A 24,818-nucleotide genomic window follows, 5' to 3' on the forward strand; every position below is an offset into this window, starting at 1 on the left:
CCAAAACTGAACTCCTGATTTCTCTCACTCCCACTGCCCTGCCAAGTCAAAAACCTTGCAATCATCCTAAGTCCTCTCTTTTTTCACATCTCATCTTGGAAATCCTATTGGCTCTGCTTTCAAAATACATCCAGGATCACTTCTCACCTTTTCCACTACCTTGGAACAAGCCACCATTACCACTCATATGAACACTCCAACAACCTTAGAACAGCTCTCCCCCGCCCCTCACTGTAGTCTGTTCTCAACACATGCAGCCAAAAATCTTACAATGAATGACTGCAAAGAAATTCTGTAATTTCTGATTCACTTAGAAGACAAAGGTCTTTAAGTGATCAACAAAGGTCCTGCATAATCTGGGCTTCCCACCAACCCCACTAAGTTTCTGACCTCCCTCTCCTTCCCTAAGGGTCTCCTTCAGGTCACTCTGCCAGCCACCATGGCTTCCCTGCATTTTGTCAGCATGGCACCGCACTCTCTCTCCTTCAGGCCTTTGGTCTAGCTGTGCTCTCTGCCTGGCATTCTTTCCCATTACACATCGCCATAGCTAATCCCCTCACCTCCTTCAAGTCTTAGATCACATCTAACCTTCACACTGAAGCCTACCTTGACCATGCTACTTACTGAAATCTGTACCCCTTACTCAGGACTCCCCAACACCAATTGGCAGCTCTACTTTTTATTTCCCACAGCATGTTATTATCTTAGAACACATGAGATGATTAACTTAGTATCTTTCTTGTTTATTGTCTGTCTTCTCAACAAGAATGCAAGCTTCACTTATATATTGTTAGCACCTAAACTTGTGCCTAAAACATAGCAGACAATAGTATTTCCAAGTGAATGACTTCTGAGAGTAATAATACAATAAGAAGGTAATTCTGGTGATACAGGAAGGAGAAAATTTCTCGAACAACTTCCTTACATGGTCAGGAAAGGTTGGGATTTACTGGACAAGTAAAGAGCTGGTTCTACTTAGGACAGGCAATTTAGTGATGGTTGTAGTGAACATAAAAAGGCCCAAATGCAGTTAGGTGTATAGATACAAGTAGGAGCTGGTAGAAATAATTTTCTCAATGCTTCCATTTTTTCCAATGAATTAGGATGTAAAACCATCCTGAAGAATAAGGTTGGAAGAGGATGCATTAGGGCTTACAACTTACAGAAGAGAACAGACAGCCTGCCTGGAGAATGTAAGACTCAGAGACTATAACATGACAGCTGAGAAGCATTAATTTAGTGCCCAAGAATTCAAAGTAATACCAGGGATTATGCTTGTGTATTTTCCCCCAGATAGATTCAGCTGAATGGGTGCAGGTAGGGAGCACAGAGGACTGGATTTAAGCAAAGCTGTAATTTAACCAAGCAAGTTTGACAAAGCAAGGAAATGAAACACAAGTGAGGATGCAAGACAAGGGACTGGTTTAGATAATCAACAAAGGAATTTAAGATGGGTAAGGGGGGAAGTGAGAACCTGGTGGTGTGTAAGATCATGAAAAGTTGGTAGAATGGAGAGACCATTAAAATCTACTGTTTCACAGTTAAGTGTTTTATAGCAGTGTTGCATACTTTTTGAAATATGAATGTTAAAAATACCACATACGGTATGCCAATTTATATTCTTGTTCAAAATATTAAAATTTTTACATATCAAAGATATTATACCAACTTATACCAATAAAGAACCACATAATTTCCTGACTTACTCCACCTATAAGAGAGAAGATGAATTTGATTCTCTTTGAAGCCCACTGTTCCACCATTTCCTTTTTCACAAAACTCCTGTTAGGTTTCTAGCCAGTAGTTCACTACATTGTCCCACAGGTATGTAATGTATGTTAGTTTGATGCCCTAGCTATATAAATTACGTGTATGACTTCCTCACACCACCTACAACAGTGACGGCGCATATGACACATAGTAAATACTGGACGACTGAGCAACTGACTACCTGGCTTTTAAGGTAAGGAATGGAGGACAGACACTAAAAATTAGGCAGGTCTGACAAATACTCAAAAATGATGGACTAGAGTGAACAGAAAGGGAGAGTAATGGGTGACGACTACATGAGTGTATACACATATCAAAAATCCATCAAGTTCTACACTAAGGTTTGTGCATTTTATGTACTTCAATATAAAAACTTTAAAAATAAAAAATGAGACCATAACACATGAAATATATTACATAAGTGCTTTGTTTATCTAACATGTTGTGACTCTTTCATTTCAATAAAGATCTATATAATCTTATTTAATAGTGGCATAGAACTTTACTATACACATATACCAGAGTAAGCAGTTTATGTATGAACATAATCCATGGAACAAATAGAAAAGAGTTATCTGGATGTAAACAGGATGGTATCTAACCATTTTAACATAGCTTGCTTTGGGCATTGTGCTAAAATCTAAAAAATAATCATAAGTACTGTTTTTGTTTTAACTCAGTAAGAAAAACTAATTTATATTTGAAGTATGATGAAAGTAGGATTTAATAACAAAATTTTAAAGAAAACCAACAAGAATGTATGTTAGATTGCAAATTCCCTGAGGGCAAGATCCACACAATTTGATTATGTAACTGTGACTAAACATAGAGAACATGAGAATATTTGAGATCTTGATCTGGGCAATGGCTACATGAGTGTATACATGTATCAAAATTCACTAAGCTATAGATTTCAATTTGTGCGGTTTATTGTATGTACCTCAATAAAAGAATAATAATAGAAGAATATGTGACTAACACTAGTCAAATTCAGTAATGTATTTGTGCCTTGGCTAACTACATTTTTTAAAAGTTAAAAGATAATATACATGTAAATGGACTGAATGCACCAATCAAAAGACATAGAGTCACTGAATGGATAAAAAAACAGGACCCATCTATATGCTGCCTGCAAGAGACTCACTTTAGACCCAAAGACATACACAGACTAAACGTGAAGGGATGGAAAAAGATATTTCATGCAACTAACAGAGAAAAAAGCAGGAGCTGCAGTACTTGTATCAGACAAAATAGACTTCAAAACACAGAAAGTAACAAGAGACAAAGAAGGACATTATATAATGATAAAGGAGTCAATCCAACAAGAAGATATTAGTATTATAAATATCTATGCTCTCAACACAGGAGCACCCACATATGTGAAACAAATACTAACAGAATTAAAAGGGGAAATAGAATGTAATGCATTCATTCTAGGAGACTTCAACACTCCACTCACTCTGAAAGACAGATCAACCAGACAGAAGATAAGTAAGGACACAGAGGCACTGAACAACAAAATAAAACAGATGAACAACAAAATAAAACAGACATCTACAGAACTCTACACCCAAAAGCAACAGAACACACATTCTTCTCAAGTGCACATGGAACATTTTCAAGAATAGATCATATACAAGTCCACAAAAAGAGCCTCAGTAAATTCAAAAATATTGAAATTGTACCAACCAGTTTCTCAGATCACAAAGCTATGAAACTAGATATAAATTACGCAAAGAAAATGAAAAATTCCACAAACACATGGAGACTTTACAACATGCTCCTAAATAACCAATGGCTCAATGACCAAATAAAAACAGAGATCAAGCAATATATGGAGACAAATGACAACAATAATTCAACACCGCAAAATCTGTGGGACACAGCCAAGGCTGTGCTAAGAGGAAAGTATATTGCAATACACACCTACCTCAAGAAAGAAGAACAATCCCATATAAGCAGTCTAAACTCACAATTAATGAAACTAGAAAAAGAACAACAAATGAAGCCCAAAGTCAGCAGAAGGAGGGACATAAAAAGATTAGAGCAGAAATAAATAAAATTGAGAAGAATAAAACAATAGAGAGAATCAATGAAAGCAGGAGCTGGTTCTTCAAGAAAATGAACAAAATAGATAAACCCCTAGCCAGACTTATCAAGAAAAAAAGAGAGTCTACACACATAAACAGAATCAGAAATGAGAAAGGAAAAATCACTATGCACACTACAGAAATACAAAGAATTATTAGAGAATACTATGAAAACTTACATGGTAACAAACTGGATAACCTAGAAGAAATGGACAACTTTCTAGAAAAATACAACCTTCCAAGGATGATGAAACCAAGGAAGAAACAGAAAATCTGAACAGACCAATTACCAGCAACAAAATTGAACTGGTAATCAAAAACCTACCTAAGAACAAAACTCATGAACCAGATGGCTTCACCACTGAATTTTATCAAACATTTAGTGAAGACCTAATACCCATCCTTCTTAAAGTTCAAAAATAGAAGAGGAGGGAATACTTCCAAACTCATTCTATGAGGCCAGCATTACTCTAATACCAAAACCAGGCAAAGACACCACCAAAAAAGAAAATTACAGACCAATATCCTTCATGAACATAGACGCAAAAATACTCAACAAAATATTAGCAGAATGAATTCAAAAATACATCAAAAAGATCATCCATCATGATCAAGTTGGATTTATGCCAGGGATGCAAGGATGGTACAACATTCGAAAATCCATCATCATCCACCACATCAACAAAAAGGACAAAAACCACATAATCATCTCCATAGATGCTGAAAAAGCATTCGACAAAATTCAACATCTATTCATGATAAAAACTCTCAACAAAATAGTATAGAAGGCAAGTACCTCAACATAATAAAGGCCACACATGACAAACCCACAGCCAACATTATACTTAACAGCGAGAAGGTGAAAGCTTTTCCTTTAAGATCAGAAACAAGACAAGGATGCCCACTCTCCCCACTTCTATTCAACATAGTACTGGAGGTCCAAGGCACAGCAATCAGACAACACAAAGAAATAAAAGGCATCCAGATTGGCAAGGAAGAAGTTCAACTGTGCCTATCTGCAGATGACATGATATTGCACATACAAAACCCTAAAAAATCCACTCCAAAACTACTAGATCTAATATGTGAATTCAGCAAAGTTGCAGGATACAAAATTAATACACAGAAATCTGTGGCATTCCTATACACTAATGATGAACTAGCAGAAAGAGAAATCAGGAAAACAATTTCATTCACAATTGCATCAAAAAGAATAAAATACCTAGGAATAAACCTAACCAAGGAAGTGAAAGACCTATACTCTGAAAACTACAAGATACTCAAGAGAGAAATTAAGAAGATACCAATAAATGGAAACACATCCCATGCTCACAGATAGGAAGGATTAATATTGTCAAAATTGCCATCCTGCCTAAAGCAATCTACAGATTCAATGAAACTCCTATCAAAATACCAACAGCATTCTTCAATGAACTAGAGAAAATCGTCCTAAAATTCATATGGAACCACAAAAGACCCCGAACAGCCAAAGCAATCCTGAGAAGGAAGAATAAAGCAGGGGGAATTATGCTCCCCAACTTCAAGCTCTACTACAAAGTCACACTAATCAAGACTATTTGGTACTGGCATAAGAAAAGACCCATAGACCAATGGAATAGACTAGAGAGCCCTGATATAAACTCAACCATATATAGTCAATTAATATAGGATAAAGGAGCCATGGACATACAATGTGGAAATGACAGCCTCTTCAACAGCTGGTGTTGACAAAACTGGACAGCTACATGCAAGAGAATGAAACTGGATTATTGTTTAACCCCATACACAAAAGTAAACTCGAAATGGATTAAAGACTTGAATGTAAGGCATGAAACCATAAAACTCTTAGAAGACAACATAGGCAAACATCTCCTGAATATAAGCATGAGCATCTTCTTCCTGAACCCATCTCCTCGAGAAAGGGAAACAAAAGCAAAAATGAACTCATGGGACTACATCAAGCTAAAAAGTTTTTGTATGGCAAAGGACAACATCAACAAAACAAAAAGGCATCCTACAAAATGGGGGAATATATTTGTAAATGACATATCTGACAAGGGGTTAACATCCAAAATATAAAATGAACTTACACACCTCAACACCCAAAGAGCAAACAACCCAATTAAAAAATGGGCAGAGGATATAGAGAGATGGTTCTCCAAAGAAGAAATTCAGATGGCCAACAGACACATGAAAAGATGCTCCACATCACTAACCATCAGGGAAATGCAAATTAAAACCACAATGAGATATCACCTCACATCAGTAAGGATGGCCAGCATCGAAAAAGTCAAGAACAACAAATGCTGGTGAGGATGCAGAGAAAGGGGAACCCTCCTACACTGCTGGTGGGGAATGTAAGCTAGTTCAACCATTATGGAAAGCAATATGGAGGTTCCTCAAAAAGCTCAAAATAGAAATACCATTTGACCCGGGAATCCCACTCCTTGGAATTTACCCAAAGAATACAACTTCTCAGATTCAAAAAGACATATGCACCCATATGTTCATTGTGGCACTTTTTACAATAGCCAAGATATGGAAGCAACCTAAGTGTCCATCTGTAGATGAATGGATAAAGAAGAGGTGGTACATATATACAATGGAATACTATTCAGCCATAAGAAAGAAACAAATCCTACCATTTGCAACAACATGGATGGAGCTGGAGGGACATTATGTTCAGTGAAATAAGCCAGGCGGAGAAAGACAAATGCCAAATGATTTCCCTCATTTGTGGGGTGTAACAATGAAGCAAAACTGAAGGAACAAAATGGCAGCAGACTCAGAGACTCCAAGAATGAACTAGTGGTTACCAAAGGGGAGGGGTGTGAGAGGGTGGGAGGGGAGGGAGGGAGAAGGGGACTGAGGGATATTATGTTTAGTACACATGGTGTGGGGGATCATGGGGAGAACAGTGTAGCACAGAGAAGGCACATAATGGATCTCTGGCAACTTGCTGCACTGATGGACAGTGACTGCATTGGGGTGTGGGTGGGGACTTGATAATATGGTAAATGTAGTAACTACATTGTTTTTTCATGTGAAACCTTCATAAGAGTGTATATCAATCAGACCTTATTAAAAAATTTTTTTAAAATTAAAGTCAGATTATGTTGCTGCTCAAAAAAAATAGAAATATGAATAAAACATAGTTCCTGCTCTTAAAGAAAAAATAAAAATAAAAAATAAAATAAAATAAAGTGAGTCAAAGGAACTTTTTGGTTTCCTAGTTCAAATAACAGTTGTTTACACTATACTGCAGTCTGCTGTGCATTAGGACTATGTCTAAAAAAACATGTATGTACCTTAATTAGAAAATAGCACATCCTAAAAAATACTAGCCATCTGAGCTTTCACCAAGTCATAATCACTGATCATAGATCACCATAACAAATATAATAATAATGAGAAAGTTTGAAATACTGTTAAGAATTATGAAAATATGACACAGAGACACCAAGTGAGCAGGTACTGTTGGAAAAATGGCACTGATAGGCCTGCTTGATGCAGGGCTGCCAACAAAACCTTCAATGTGTGAAAAATGCAATATCTGAAAAGTGCAATAAAATGAGGTATGCCTGTATATAATTGAATATTATTCAGCCATGAAAAGGACTTAAGTACTGATATATGCTACATAATAGAGGGAAATTGAAAAACCACTATGCCAAATGAAGAAGCCAGGTGCACAAGGCCACATATGATTGCATTCATATGAAATGTCCAGAATAGGCAAATCCATAAATACAGAAAGTAGATTAGTAGTTGCCTGGAGTTTGGAGGAAGAAGGAAATTGGACTGCTGAGAATGGGTGGTGTTTCTTGTTGGGGTGATGGAAATGTCCGGGAATTGAAAAATTGTAATGGTGGCATATATCTTGTGAATATACTAAAAACAACGGAGCTGTACACTTTAAATGGTGAGTTTTATGCGGAATTTTATCATAGGAATAATATTTCAATTTAAAAAATAAAGCAAAGAAAAAATTTAAAAAATAATAATAATAATAATTTACAGGCAATAAAATAATAAGACTCAGGCGAGGATCAACAGAAGAGGCCAAAGTCATTAGGTGAATATTGCATGGTGCTAAGGTGTCAACCTACAGATTATATGCCAGCCACAAAGGGAGAAACAACTTTATAATGAAGAAATCAAGGTGTCACCACCTTAAACTGGTGAACAATGACAGCACTGCTAACACTGGCTAACCAAGTATTGCATACCGTCTGACATGACTTAATAAGAGCTGCCCAGAATCACCAAGGAACTTGTTTTCACAGAAATGCTGAATGTGAATATAATGGAATCTTTAGATCTACCTTCCATTTTGCAGGAAACAGAGAGATAAAGAAAACAGTTAAATGACACTTCATAGAAACAATCATCAGAGAATTCAGGAAGAGGGGCTATAGGGCAAATACCCTAGTCTCCTTATCAAATGGAACTGAAATGGGTTGGTGATACAGGACAGAGGAACCTTCCAGACTCACAGAGGTTTCAGAGATGGACCCATCAAATGCAATGCGTGCTCCTTCATGTATTCTGGTTTAAACAAGCCAGTTGTAAAAGATATTTTAGGCAAGAACTGGGGAAACACGAGTATGAACTGTATTAGATGATACTAAAAATTTCTAAATTTTATTAGGTGTGATAGTGGTACTATAACAATGTAGGAAAATGTCATTGTTTATAGAGATTCATGATCAAGAATTAAGGGATAATATGTCATGATAACAATTTACTTCAAGTATTTTTTTAAATGATGTAAATATGGTAAAATTTTAATTGTTAAGTTAGGTAATGGATATATGCAAGTTCAATGGGCTATTTTCTCTACCTATCTGTATGTTTGAAAATTTCCATGATAAAAAGTCAAAAATAGAAAACCCCTCCAAAATAGTATTAGATCCTTTCCCCAAAGTATCACTGAAATAACTAGGGAAAGTTTAACCAGTTGAATGTTGAAAAGGAAATCATTAAAATATATATATAAAAAGAAGAATATCTAAAATAAATACCTTCTAGTTAATTAAATTCATTTAAATTTCAGGATGTGTCATTGGGCATCGAAGTTTAAGGTATCACTGTAGGAATAATCAGGTTATTTCGTATCAACTCTAATGTACAATTCAAATGCTTCTATTTGTTTCAGTGGGACACTTCCCACTCATAGATCTTCATAGTCGATTATCAATGCACAGCAGGTGAATAAACAATAAATATATAGACAGACAAGATAGATGTGCACTGAATGCTACCTTCCATCCCCAATGGACTGCTACTCAAACACATTATCTAAAGAGTGGCCTTTGTTCGTTACCTATTTCTGAGCCAATTAGTTAAGATACGGTTTCTCAATCACTCTCCTGAAATCTCCTCATCAGATGTCTTCCCCTTATTCTCATTTTCATTGCTATGCTGCATGTGATATTCCTGGCTCCCAACCTTTGAGTCACCCCCCCTTGGCTTCCCTGACATTAACTTGCCTGGGTTTACTTCCACCTCTCTGACCACTCATTAGTCTTCTTTCCTCCAAACTGAACTACTCCCTTAGGCTTAGCCCTTGTGTTATATGTCTCTTTTATGCTAATTTCATCTTTAATAAATTTAGACATTCATTGAACAAAAATTTATTGTGTGTCCACCATATGCCAGGCAAGAGCCTAGGCGATGAACTACAGTAGTGAGCAAAACTAAGTCCCCTTTTTCATGAAGCTCGTATCTTACTAAGGGGATGAGTGGTCATGCAATAAACAAGTGAAACTACTGATTTGTGACAAAGTAGGTGCTTATTAGTAACTATGAAGAAAGCTTAAAATGACAGGGAGGTGGTACTACTTTAGAAAGAGTAGTTTGAACGGTGTCTTTTGATGAAATGAGGGCCCAGTGCGGCTCGCCGGGAAGAGTGACATGATGGAAGGCATACAGTTGCAAAGCCTCTGGCTGACAGGAGTGCACACAGGTGGTGAGAAACAGAAAGGAGTCCAGTGAGCCTGGAGCAAATAGCATTAGGGAAATGGTAGGAGATGAGGTCAGAGATCTTCAGTGGCCTGGTAAGGACTTGGATATAATTCTGGAGAGGCTCCATCATGGCTTTGCCTCAATTATCACTTGATGTCTGATGACTCTTAGACCCGCACCTCCAAGACCAGCCCTTCCATTGAGCACACTTTCCACATGGCACAACAGGCATCTCTCTTTTAAGGCCCTATTATTACCTCATTCTCTACCTGTCTAAAAAGGGCTTTTTTTTTTTTTTGGTTTTTGTTTTGTCTTCCAAACTGAAAATCACCACATCAGCAGTGTTTCTGTTTATTTCTGTACCATTGTCCTGACACCAAAGAAATGGATCCTCAGTCACCTGAGTCTCCTCCATCTAACAGTCCTTTCATAACGTCTCTTGAACCACCCCTTCTTATCACTGCTGACACCAACCAGAGAACTCATTACCCAAATCTGGATCCCCATTAGGCCCCAGAGGATCTCCCCTTCTCCAGGCTTCTCCTTATCCAAGCCCATCCTCCAGACCACAGCTGATAGTCTCACTCAAATTCTCACCCCATACGTCTTTCTTCTCCTCAAAAATATACTCTTCTGTGCAGAATAAAGTTCGAATTCCTTGGTCTACTTTCAAAGCTATTAATAAGCAAGGCCAAATCTTTTTCAAACTTTATTTCTTACCATAAAAACAGTGAGTAGTTTCTGCTGATGTGTATATCTCTCCACTGTCCCCTAAATATTCCTGATTATCCTTAACTTCAGGATCTAACTCACACAGCACCCTCACCTAAAACAGAGTCCTTACTGTCTACCGGATTCTAGTCACTCAAAATTATCTTGAATGGCTCTAATCCTTCCTCTCTACTTCTCAAGGTCTATTGTACTTAATTTTTATAACCCATATGCTAGTATACTTGATTATAAAGTGCTATTTAACTGTTTCCAGTGTATCTCCTTAACTATATTATAAGCTTCAGGGAATTTATAATACTTCTTACAGTTCTTTTTTATTCATGACAGTCTATGTACACAGACTGAATCCAAACAAAAATGCTTCAGGAACATTCCCAACTCCACAGAGTTTATTACAATTCTCTCCTTTTCTTGTAAAATAATCTCAATATTTTAAAGTTCACACTCCTTTAGCAACAAAATTTCCTTCATGATCTCCTTCCCCCCAAGACCTAAGTTGCTTATTTCTTCAAAGTCTAAATTGTCCAGTTTAGACCACCTCTGAGAACATTAGTAATAAGTATACTAGGAGATATACTTTAAGCATATACGTATTTATTTATTTATGTATGTATAAAGAAATCCAATTAACATTAAAAAAATATTTAAAGCCTAATCAAACTCTTGATTGCACAGCTACAGCTCTAAGACTTAAGAGATATCTTTCTTTCTTTCCCTAGGAATGTGATAGAAGGATTCAATTTATATAAAGGACTTTTTCCTTGGATTAAAAAAAAGTAGGCCTATCCAAAGTAAAGCACAGAATTATCCAAAAAAGTAATGGATTTTTGACTGTAAACAAAGAGTCCTAATAAGTTCATTATAAAGATAACCAGAATCATTATTAGAATTTGACCTCTCTGGAAAACACTCTAACTTCTTGAAACATTAAGAAGATACAGATGTCTCTCTTTCTATTCAGGAATTCTCACTCCAAATAAGCAACTTTAAAAGGTTTCAATCATAGCCATAAAGAGATCTCTGGGTCTCTACTATAGCAGAAGAACAGTTCATTTAAAAATCTAGTTTAACTGATGCATTGCAAGCTAAATGAAGAGCATACTTTGGAATAATCAGCTCACTCATCTCTAGCAGAATAGAAAAAATAAAATATCATCTTAAATCTTCTGCCAATTTAGGTCAGCAGGGAAACTTTGATTTCCATTGTATCTTTCTCCAAAATTTATTCTTTTAAAACAATTAACTGCTAAATCATTATTTTAGCCTAATATCAGTTGCTTCACCACAACATTAAGATTTTTATATGCATTATTTCTCACTTAATCCTTCCAATAAAGTTCCAAAGTATTTTCATCATTTCCATTTCATAAATAAGAAAATGGAAGCTGTCTAATTTTTAAGTCATTTGTTCAAAATCATCAAGTCATTAAGGTTGTAAAACTGTATATCTAATGCAGGTTTTCTAGGTCTAAATTCTTAGTATATCATATATTGTTTTAGGAGTGTTAGCTGCTTACAAGAGAGGGAAAACAAGCCTTATATACTCTTTCTAGTTTCTGCAATTACACTGATAGAAAGAGGTGACATGTAGAGTACTGAAATCATTTTCCCTAGAAGAAATTTGATCAAACTTGCTGTTGAGAATTCATGCACTAAAAATAATTGCCATGTATTGTGAGGGTATTACAATTAAAAGAACCAGTGAATTCTGAGCATATGAGGATAAGATGGGAAAGTTCTAGGTGACAGAAAAGCTGTCAGGGAATAACAGTATTTCAGGGTTTCTTTATAGAAATCACATTTGAGAAATGTCTTTCTGCCAATATTAGATTATTGGTACAAGGCTGAGGGCACATTTGAAAGACTTATTGGCCAAAATATAAAAAAATCTAACATGAATTAACCTGTAACCAGAGTTGCCTTAAGTGTGATGCTGGAATTCAGGTTTGTCAAATCTAAGCCAACGCTGGTGATTCCTTAGTTATAATAAAAAAGTTTACCTATAAGAATAAAGAGTCACTAATAGGAAAACAATCAAATGCAACTTAAAGTCACAGAAATTTCAAAGAATGCAAAAGGTAAACAGTCAATCTGTAAATAATACAGTGTAACAAAATGTCCTATTTCGATAGGACAATTGTGAAGCTCAAAGGAAACAATGCATATTAAGTAATCTTATGTAAAAAGAGTATTCTGTTTATTTTTAATTACAAGAATATCCTATAGAAACAAACTTTATCAGTGTGCTTTGGAAGCCATAACTGTTGCTGGTCAGATGATTCAATTATCACAAACTATCTGGCATGTTTGAAAAGCATTGCCATTTTAAAACATAAAAAATGTCTAAAAATGCAGAGCCATAGTAATAGATTCTGAGTGCATGGGTTGGGGTTGAGGGACAAAGACAATGACAAATTGGTCCAAAAGGACACTGAGACTTCATAGTTGGAAGAACCATTGTGCTGACAATTAGTAACAGGAAGCAGAGCACAAAACAAATGAATGAAAAAAGCTGAACTTGCAATGAAAGGCCTTATTATAGTGCAGAAACATCATTGTAATAAAGGGGCAATGTACTCTCCTCCATAAAACTTTCAAACAGGCACCCTAATCTCTTTTCTCTTTCCCTGCATTTCATTTTTTCATTAGCATCTGCTTGATTGTGTATTATTTCCAACCCAAAAGAATGCTTCTGTATCTTTCCTAAATTCTAAAGCTTATAGGCCCTTCTACCCACTAAGGCCTTGGGCCTCATTTAGCTTTATTCAAGCATAATTAATAAATGCTTCTAAATTAACAGAAAGATATAGAGGGAGAATCAGAAAAGCAGTGATTTAGCATGTATCTGCAGACAGATCAACAAAACATGTGTCTCTCAATTCTGATTTGTTAAAAATGCAATATTCATACTAAATACCCAGATGATTCCACCTCTAAAAATTAGTGTTTCTCCCGTGACTTCTTTGACATAATTAGAAGAACAAGGCTGAAATCTTCACATACTAGTGAATCCTATGTATTAAGGTTTATTCTCCTTACACAGAAGAACCCAAACGCTCTGAAATGTATCTTCACATACTACTGAAGAAAGACAAGAACTGATCTGTGGTAATGGCACAAAAACTGGTCTACAGGCATGGGCATGGAAAACCCACACCTTCTGAACTGCCCATGTTAGAAGACCTCTGATCTCAAGACTCTAAGGCAGCCAGAGATGTTTTAGGTAAGCAGTGGGGTAGAAAAAACACTGACCTGGAAACCTTAAAGCTCTGGTCTGGTTTCCAGCTCCATCACCTAAAAGACCACTGGAAACTCAAGGAGCCTAGTTTTCCCAGCTATAAAGAAGAGATTATTTTGGATCCTGCAAAAATGTTAGCAGGATCAACATCTCTCTGTATATTACATAGCACACACAGGTGCTTAACAAGTGGTAATTATTATTTCTTCTCCATAGACTGAATGTTTCAAGAAACTATATATTGCTGATAGGCAAATCATTTAATTTTTAGAATAAAATACTTTAGAGATCCTTCATTCTACCTCCTTCACACCAAAGATGATGAAACTCTTGAGTCCAGCATGATTAAGTGACCAGTCCAATTACTGCATAATAAGTTTCTATACAATAATCAGCCACCTAGCTACCACCTCCATGCTTATCCCTCTACTATACCATAAATTCTCATCACTGTTAACATAAAATACATCTCTCAAAACAATGACAGTCTATTAACCTATGGTGTACAATACTTGCATACCACAAACTTTCTGTCGATGCTGATAAACATTACTTTAAGACAGCTGTCATCTCTCAGTTCCATACATGACTAAATGCATTCAAGTCAGGTGTTAGATGGACCAGAGTCTAAATCACAATTCTGCCATGTACTTGCCTTTGAAGCTCTGGGAGAGTATCTTAATCTCTCGAGGTCTTAGTTTAACTATCTAGGTTTTTTTTAAGGTGTTATTTATTTCATGTTGTTCTTGTCATGACAAAATGTGGTCATATAAATAAAGCACCTTGTACATAGTAGGCTCTTATAAAATGTCAATTCTCTTCCCCCCACCAAGTCCCTCAATATCCTGTGTGTTAATTACAGGTCAGATGTCATTAAAGCACCAAATATGATGAGCATAAATCATTTTTAATTTAATTTCAAAAACTAATTGCACATAAACCTCTACTTTCTAGAAAATAAAAATTTAAGTTAAAAAGTAAACATTAAACAAATCAGGTAGGATCTACATTTAACTTAATCAAAAATGATCTATAAATGTAATCAGTTTATAAATGAGTATAGTCAGAAAGGTGTGCAAACAGAATTATTTTTACCCTTCGGATATGGAAGGGTATCATGGAGGAAAATGTGGGAATCAGTAATAAAGACAAACAAGGATCCTTGGCACCAAAGGCTTGCTGGTGTTGGGTGATGTTATACACTCAGCAAATTTTTATGGAAAAACTGAAATAAGTTACCTGTTGATTAACTTAATATAAAAAAACTATACAATAAATCCACCATAGATTCTTATCACAAACAGGCTGTAGGGGTGACCCTCCCATGCCCACTGTCCACTCCCCACCTCTCCTACACGTTAACAAGTTATGTTTGTTTTCTAATAAACAGATAACATACCCTTTTCCAAGCTAAAATCAGTACAACTGTTTTGTATTCTACTAGGCAAGAAGGTGAACAGTAATATACAGGAACTGCACATATAACACTAGGTAAGTTAACAGGGGACCAGGTGCCTGAATCTGACCCTGAGAAACAGAGTGTTGGACATGATTGTGGCAATCCACTAAGAAATTCCAGTGCCACATTTAATCTTAGCATTTATCATTTTTCCTTTTATATTTTTACTTTTGTTCAGGGATAAAGAAAGTAACATACCATCTGGAGCTTTCATTCATATCTGAGAATTTCATATTCATTTTAAATTAACAATAAGAGATTCAGCTGAAGTTTCTCAGAAGTAAATTTTCAAATTAATGCTATTCCTGTTACCTGGTTTATACTCCATCTTTTGAAATCTCACCATTTCTCCAAACAATCTCAATTTCCAAGAAGCTTTTCTTAATGATCCAGTCCTCAATGATCCTTCTTTTGCTAAATTCTTACTGAATGTTAGTTGTGAAACTTACTTCAAAACTGAATCATATCAAAAATACAAATAAGGGTTTGTGGCAGATTTTTGCCACTAGATTATAAATTCTCCAAAACAACAGGCTCTATCATATGTCTGTGAATTAACGAAATGGACACGGGTTTCAAGGTTAGCATTCTGCTTGACATGGGCTGAAATTCTGGTTCATTTGCCAGGTAAGTCACATCACCTCTCTCAGTCTCTTTAAATAGAGAACATAATACTTATCTCAGAATGTTGTTGTGAAGATTAAATGAGATAACACGTGAAAGTGCCTGGCACATAGTAACGCTCAAAGAAAAGCTGGTTTCCTTATTTCCCTCTTTTTTCCCTCAGTACCTGGTACAATGTTGAGAACACAATAAACCCTCAATAAAAGCTTTCTATTCATTAGAACTTAGATTTTTAAAAAATATGTTTAAATATTAATTGTGATAACTCCTATGTTTCTAAATTGTGTTTATATCATATGCACACAAGGTAGGAAATTTCAAAAATAGAAATTAAGGGTGTGAGGTTGTTATCTGGGACGACTAGGAAATGAAGTAAGGAAGGAGTCAAGAGTAACATATTTAAGAATAATTCAGTGAAACAATTACATGTAGAACATTCTTTTACTTCAGCGGCATCTTTGGATGATGATGGTTAACTGCTGACCTTAGGTGAAGCTGCAAGAGACAGAGGAAGAAGGAGGCAGGTGGGGAGAGAAGGAGGAAAAGAAGGAAGAGAAGGGAGAAAGGGGAAAAGGAAAGAAGGAAAAAGGAAAAGAGGCTGGTTTGTTTGAATCTTCCATGTTCTCCCATCACTTAATGTAAGCTACCAAACAAAGATTATCACTCCTTACCTGCCTTCCCCTAAGAACAATCCCTATTGCATCCTCCATCTTACAGAAGAGTAATCATCAAAGGAAGAACCAAATTAATCCTCCCCCCAATGGATGGTAACCAAGGGCTCCTCTTAGAACCAATCCCAAAGATATTTGAGGATTTTTATTACTTTTAGTAAAAAACAAAACAACTTATCACTAAAAAGGGGGTAACAAAAGTCACATGGACTTGCATCCACCTGTAGAAGCTTTCCCTTCCAAAGGCCAAAGAATTTGGTCTGCACCTGGTCCCTCCAAGGCCAGTCCAGTGGTGCTGCCTTTCAGCTGCAGTGACATTTTCTTCATTGGCCAGAGGAGGCCAGACACATGGATTGGGGGGTCTAGCTCATGGTGTTGAGTTACAAGAAGGGCAAGTCCCTACAGACTGGCATTAAAGCAAACGAGGATATTTCCCCCAACCAAGTAATAATAGCTGGCCTCAACTGCAAGAGATTATTGTGAACAGGTTCTATGTAGGACTTGCCATGTTCTTTATAGAAAACTCAACAAAGTAGTTTCCTCCCTACTCCTATGTAATTTAGCTGGAGTGGAAAGAATGCATTTCACTCAACTGAGCAAATATTACTGAGTATCTTATATCAATACTTTTATTTGCATAGCATTTCACAATTTACGAAGTGTTTTCACATATATCATCTCATTTAATCCTCACCATAACCCTGAGGTATGGATATTATTAACCTCATGTTTAATGATGAGAGAAATGAAGATCAAAGAACTTATGTGATCTTCCCAAGGTCACACAGCTAGTAAAGTAGCAGAACCAAGGCTCAAACTCAGGTCTCCAGATTCCAAGTCCAATAACCTTCCAGTATAGCAACTCTTACAATAACCATTATAGAAAAATTTTAAATGAATACAATAGACACAGTCACTGTGCTCTAGAAGCTTATCACTCCTCTTGATGCTAGATACATGCCATACCAATTTATATATCGATGAATGGTACTTAGAAGGTAAAGACTGATACTAAATAAATTAGCTTTGAAGCAAATCAGGAAAGAGAGTAAGAAATCATTAAAGCTACAAGGAAGACACAGGATCTAAGAGAAATCTGAGATCACCTCTAGTGCTGTAATGATGGAACTATTAAAATCGTGAGGTTATCTAATGCTCAAATGATACACATATATATTCATGTTCATAAAGTACATACAACTGAGGAAGTCTTTCAGAGATGTGGAGGACTGCTAGGAGCTGGATTTGAAACTCTAGACGGTCACAGTCACATCCATCGAAACGAGACTTCACTTTTTCTTTTTTGCACAGTTTTTGTCTAACATAGAAAAAAGGAGGAAGGGAAGAGTAGAAATTCTGTGGGAATTTTTTTCTTCTCAAAATGGAGTGTGATTTGAATGAGAGGAAGAAAATATGTGACTAAACATGGTATTATTACTCTTAAGAATTTTCTAAAAACTATCTCCTTTAAAGGTAATTTTTAAAAAGGTATTCCCTATTCCCCATTCCAAACTTGACTGAAATTTTGCAAATACATGAATACAGTACCACCTATAAAAATGAAGGACAGGAAGAAAGGAGGATTCAATTCATAGTTATTCACTTGATGAATTTTTAAGTAACACATCAATTCCTTACAGTGAGATTCACCTATTACCCCCAAATACAACTTTGTTTACTAAAAATCTGATCATAATTAGGGGAAAAAAGACCAAATCTTCAACTGGTCAAGTACATATAATGATCTAAAAAAATCACGCAGAACAAAAACAGGGTTAGGGTTCCAACTGGTTTCCATTAAAAGCAAACTGGTATCCAGGAGCTTTGACAATCTAATCTTAACTTTTCTTTTCTCCAACATAAATCCTCTGTTCACCCAGGACATTGCCTAAACTCTGCACAACACAAGCAACTCCCTAATTCCAGGCTTCAAGTTTGCTCATGTTGTGAACCTCACAGAGAATGCCCTCCTTCTTCCAAAAACTAAAACGTCACCCATCCTTAAGGACTCACGTTAATCTCAGCTCATGAATAAATCCTTATCTAGTCACCCTAGCTTTCCTTTACCTATTCTCTCAACTTGTACAACATTTATTTTCTATGAAATTCATTTTGGCTATTAATCTCGTTCTTCTTCATGTTACTATGTGTTCTATGTGCCTGTCTTCCAGAGTCAATGACAAATTCCTACACACAAAAATTGTATTTTACACTACTTTTAATATCTAGTCTGGTTTGATAACTAAACTCTTTAAAAGTGAGCTATTCTGACCTCTCATAATCCTTGTCTCATAATCCCTGTATACTTACATACTACAGGGATATTCTAGATTTATAGGATTGTTATTCTCAGTTGTATTATGTGTTACATAAGACTAAGAATCAAGTCAAAGGTAATTTATCCCCATGAACAACCAGTGGTAGCATTAATAGGACTCAACTGATTTTTATACATATTGAAAATCTCAGTCTAGTACTTAGTCATAGCTCAAACCCCATGATTACTTTCTTTCGAAGAGAAGAAAAACAGGTAAGTAAATATTTCATTTTGCTTTTAAAACTGGCCTAAAAGCTGCACACCAACCTTTTTTTTTTTTTTTTAAAGGGATGGAAGAAAGGTTTCAGAAAAGAAAGGAATGCTGTCAGAGTGGACCAGAAGTAGTAACAGAATAAGGCAGAATTTTAGGTGCTTCTGGGGACAGGCCAGCACTTCTCCCTCCCCACCACTGAGAGTAACAACGAACAGATAAAAGTAGGATGAGCACCAACACATTTAGACAAATGCTCAAGTTCTCTAGTGAGAACTGTTTCACTTTTGAGTTGGGCTGAAAACTATCAAAATGTCAGAGACCATGACAACTGGGCAGACAGCTTTTGTGCTCAAAGAAGTGCCTTTGAACACAGCTCTATAATAATGCTTGTGTGTACCCTGCATTATTTTTCACTCAAAATGTAATGTCCCTAGACAAAGATAATCTCAATCTATAATTAGCAATTTACCAAACCATAATTCTGATTAGAGATATACTTTGCTTGAAAATAATTTTTTTACTTAAATTTTTACAGCACTACATTTAGAAAGCACTTTCACATGTAGTTCATATTTGATCCACCAAAGAAGGGTGAGGATGAAGGTCAAATATTGTTACCCACAATTTATAGGGCTTGGTAAATTTACATTCTGCATGCCAAAGGATATCTAGCAATTTAAGTGCTAGAAGACTCAAAATCAGATCTTAAAGCTCTTAATCTAGGGAAAATGTCATAGTATGGGGGTGGGGCAGGGAAATAACATTTAAATGACAGTAGACAAATATGAGCTTTAATCTTGATACTTAACTGCAATTAACAAGTAAAGCAACCTCAGATCACTGAATTTCTAAAGGCTTCATTTTTCTCATCTAAAAAAGGAGAAATCTGGACTAGATGTTTTCAGACATTCACTCAAAAATAGTTATTAAGCCCTAACAACAGGTAGGCACTAGGAGATATAAGATAATAACAGTAGGCTCTTCCTCCTAAAATAATTCACAGATTAGTAGAAAGACCTAACACATAAAGAAGATAACCAAGGAATAATGTGATAACAACAAAAGATAAGACCTAACACATAAAGAAGATAACCAAGGAATAATGTGATAACAACAAAAGATAACAGCTCTATGAAGGGCAGAGGAATAATTTAGCAAAGAATGAGGTTGGGAATTTAAATCTGAATTACGTCTTAAAGGATGGGGAAAAAAAACCCTATCCAGACAAAAAGAGGACAGAAGAACATTCCAATCAGTGGGAACAGCATAAACAAAGGCTCAGAGTAAAAAGGCAATATAGTTTGTACAGGGAATTATGAACAGTTCAATCTGCTAAAGTATAAACTCCCCAAGAGAGGTGAAGTGAGAGCTGAAAGCAGAGGCCAGGTTGAGCAGATTCTTCTATGATACATTCGGGAAGCTGGACTTCATCCAGTAGGCAACAAAGAACCAGGGCAGGGCTTTCAAAGTTGAACGCATCATTAGGATTTAATTTTAGAATCACTTTGACAGTCACATGAAGGGAGAAAGAATGAGAGTGGTAGAAAGCAGAGGCAGAGCTTCTGTTAGGAATCTGTAGCAGAGAAAGGCTTTAAGTTCAAGAAATAAGAAGCAAAATCAGCAAGATTAGAAATGAATTGGAGTGAAGATTATAGAGAAAAAGGCATAGAATGAAATGGATCCAGGTTTCTGCCCAAAACAGAACTGGGATACTGAATATAAAGGAAACCAAGCCAGATTATCTTCAGTTCAGCTTAGGACCTGTTGAATCCAAAAAATATCTAGGTAAAGACGCCCTGAAGTCAGTTGACTACAGTAACCTAATGCTCAGGAGAGAGGCCTGTCCTGAAGGTACCTAAGCTGCATACTACCTTTACATGGCTTACTTAGACGGGAATGTGACAACTGCAGGGACAGGGGACCAAGTGAGAGGAGTGCTTGGCGAGGACCCAGTTAGATACCAAAATGCATGCAAAAGGCAAAGGAAGAAAGCCAGGAGAGAGGAGCATTCCAGAACACAGTGGGAGATTATCCCAGGACAAAACTAGTGATCAACAGGACAAAATGCAGCCTAGATCTGAATCCAGGAAAAGATCTGAAAACCACCTACCAGGCCTGGCAATTGAGGAGTCACTGGAGAACTATCTAAAGTGGTTTCAATCAAGTGAGTAACAGAAAGCTAGATGGCAGTGGACTGACAATTACAGTCTACTGTTTCAGAAAATTTCAGTCAGAAGGAAAGGAACTTGAAACTTAATGAGATTGGAAAGATCAATTCCAAGTGCCTCCAAGTTCTCATACTTTATTTTTTCATATGGATAAAAAACCCATTTTTGGTAAAATTCCATTAAAACTCACATCGAATAAATCTGAAGTACCACTTTTAATTACCAGGAAAAACTGGAGACTCACAGGTAGCTATCTGTGGAAATAGGTATTTATAACATTTCCCAAAATACCTTGAAAAAGTCTCTTTCATCATATATTAAACAGGGGAAAGCACTGGTAAAGTGACCCTCTCCTGCTCCAACCATTCCTTCTCTTAATGCCCCATGACGTCCTTTGTCCCCCTCTGCCTGGAACGTCCTTCATTTCTATTATGATTGCTTAACTCCTTATTCACTTATTCACTCCCTCTCAGAATCACAGAATTTTGAGACAATCTGGTACGTCCAAATGTTTACACTATACCGATGAAGGAACTAAACACCAGAGAGTTTCAGAGAATGAGGGGCCCAAGGTCATACCCAGGGCTTGTAGCAAAGCTGAAATTTGAACTGTTTGTCTAACCAGTGTCCATTTCACTACTCATTATTTCCTCAGGTAATTATTAAGTAGACTGTTTAAGAATGCAAAAAGTTTACCTTCAAGAATAATTAACTAAAAATCATTTATTTAGTTTGTGATCCATGTGAGTACACTTCTAAACACTAAACAGCTGGTCTATAACTTTATTTGCTAGTTTGAGTGAACTGCCTACAACTACCTGGTTATACAAGTAAAGATTACAGATGTCAGCTATTAATTATTTCATGGATAAGCTGGCTGTCAGTCACTAAATAGGATCTCTCCCCAAGAGTGCAGCATTGATTTCAGCCTCTGCCAGTGGAAGTGTTGGAGCAGATGTTGGCAGACTCTGACATACAGTATGTCTTTAAAACTTGTTGGGGTGTGAAATTTCATAAGGTCAAAAAATGCTGCATTTTGATCAGCATATACAGGAGTTCTGTACTTTTATAAATTATTTCAGACAAACCAATAGCATTTGCTCATAAAATAGAGAAACTAAGAAACCATACTGGCTTTACGTAGGATATGATAATGTATGCTGCTAGGGTTTTAAAAGCCAATTTCTATCACTTTAAAGCAAATGCTTGCCCAAAAGACCTTTAGAATGAAAATGTGTTCTTAAGTCAATACAAAATACAAGATATTATTCCAATTGACAATAGGGTTTAAAAAATAATTTTCTGTTGAAAGAAAGTCATAAATATCCAAAGAGCATTTCAGTGGGAGAAAAATCATTTCCTTAACTAATATATACATATCACAGTGTTCTTTTTAAAAAATGAAATCCCTACATATGAATCCATCTATATAAATAGAAAGGTTCTTTTTTTAAAGTTAGTATCTTTATCATTTAAATAATTTCACAAACCCTTTATTGTTTTATTCTTTAAGAAAATTAAAGATACTATCCATAAGAAAGGCTGGGGCTCTACAGAATGACAAAATGACTTTTATAACATTCAAGACTTTCATTATCTTGAATTTCTTGTTGTTGCTATTTTATTGTATTTTTTGCTTCAATTTTCCCTCATATTGAAGCTAACAGAAAACAACATACAACCAAAATCAAAATTAAGAATGGTATTCAATTAAAGATTTTATCTCAATAATATAGATATTAGCTCTTATATAAATTTATTTGAACCTAGCATAATGTTTAAATGCTTTACTTCTGAATTAACACAGAAAGACCCTTTTATTGATTCATCAGAATTTGAACAGTCTGAAGAGCCTGGTCAGAGCAATAATAAACCTTGTCATCATCATCTCTCAGTTTATTCTGTGCTATGTTTAAGCAAATACGTAGTTTCTCAATAAGCTTAAATTACAAACACTTTTATTAAATATCAATAAGAAAAACTTAACTGTAAACATAAAATCTCCCCAGAAAATAATTTCTAATGTAAATTACTTGTTTTTTATTATATAATTAATCAAAAGAGCTACGATTATAACAGGAAACTTTGATTAGAAATGCACCAAGTACGGCATCTTACAACCAAGTTCAAAGGTCTCTGTCTACGTTTTATAAAGAAAAATTTCAGGGATATATTCAGGAAACTATATCATACTCATTAATTGTAAAAAATATAGAACTATACTGCATAAAAGACCATATTACTAATAATCTGTATATTAAGGAATTTGAAATTCTAAGTTGAAAATTTCTCTGCTCTTAACTGTAAACCTAAACTTTTTCATGGGCTTCTCATGTATCTCAAGATATCCAACACATGAGGTCATAACATAAATACAAGGGGAGTAAACAATTATAATTAACTTACTTGCCACTGAAAAGTTGTTGAGGGGATAAGGTAAATCCACATCTTGAGGTTTCTCTTTATATCCTATGAATGAGCCATCTGTCTTCAAAAGGAAATATCTTGGCCTCCAGTTTTTTATATATTCTCCTGCATGAGGAAAGCATGCATGTTAATGCTGGAGAAAAAAATGAACAGCAGCTTTTATGTGAAAAATAAATTAGGGTACAATATCTGTCCTACAACACTGGCCTCCAAAAATTTGGCTAGGCAATTTTCTTTTAACGTAGCTCACAAAAGAAAATATATAAGCCTGCAATTAAGATTCAATAAAAACCCAAACATGTTTTGTTTTTAGTGATTTCACACTTTGATAATTCATTTGCACCATTATTTCTTCAGAAAATTATTCGTCTGAGTACACATTTTGTTCAGTTTTTCATTTTATCAGATGGTTGTTAGAGCATATTTTTCAACTGTTTAGAAAGCTTTGGTAAATCATCCACACACTATCAAGGAATTTCGATGAAAACCACTTATCATAAAGAGGGATAAGAAATAGATGTCTCTGTTCCATTAAACATTCAGTGTGTCATTTTTTAAAAAGAAATGGAAAAAAGTCTATTTTCATCATTAAATCTTCATAACTTATTTAAACAATATTTTGCTATTTTGTATAGGAAAATAATCTTCTGTATAAGCCTGTAACTAATTCAAAGGAATGAAAGAACATAGGTTAACAGAGTTTAAAAGTCATGCACACACACACACAGTCTGTAATATCTGTAACAACACATCGTACAGTGCCAAGCACATAATAGTCAATAAATGTGTATTTTAGTCAATTTTGACATAAACTATTACCTAGCTACCAAAATATAAATTTTTAGCAACCAGATCACCATTTGCTTACCTCATAATGGATTCTTCTTAATTTTAAGCACAGAGGTGCTCCACTGATACCACAAAAGCTGGAAGGCTACCTGGTCCCAACATTTCTTGTTCCCTAAAGGGTATTTCTACCTGGTTATTCGATCTCAAATCCTTAATCATAGAACTACAAAAATTTGAAAATGTTCAACTTTCCCTGCAAATCAACTTCTCTTGACCTGTTACCCAAGCTCAAACCAACACTGGACAGCCCCCTCTCCTTCCCCTGGCAATAGCCAGGTCAACATTGCCTTCA

At 35.7% G+C, this 24,818-nt stretch overlaps 1 protein-coding gene across 3 annotated transcripts in view; it reads right to left on the minus strand.

Annotated features, from left to right (window-relative positions):
* Positions 1–24,818, minus strand: part of AKT3 (AKT serine/threonine kinase 3) — a 339,823-nt gene that overhangs the window by 163,523 nt on the left and 151,482 nt on the right. For all 3 annotated transcript variants that reach the window (XM_036887665.2, XM_036887664.2, XM_036887663.2), the window contains one exon: positions 23,657–23,782. Coding sequence is in view for 2 of the 3 variants with exons in the window: in XM_036887664.2 (XP_036743559.1) it covers positions 23,657–23,782 (126 nt within the window). In the remaining variant the exon portion in view is untranslated. The remainder of the gene's footprint in view (positions 1–23,656; positions 23,783–24,818) is intronic.

This window comes from Manis pentadactyla, chromosome 9 (genome assembly GCF_030020395.1).
Source record: "Manis pentadactyla isolate mManPen7 chromosome 9, mManPen7.hap1, whole genome shotgun sequence".
NCBI classification, from domain to species: Eukaryota; Metazoa; Chordata; class Mammalia; order Pholidota; family Manidae; genus Manis; species Manis pentadactyla.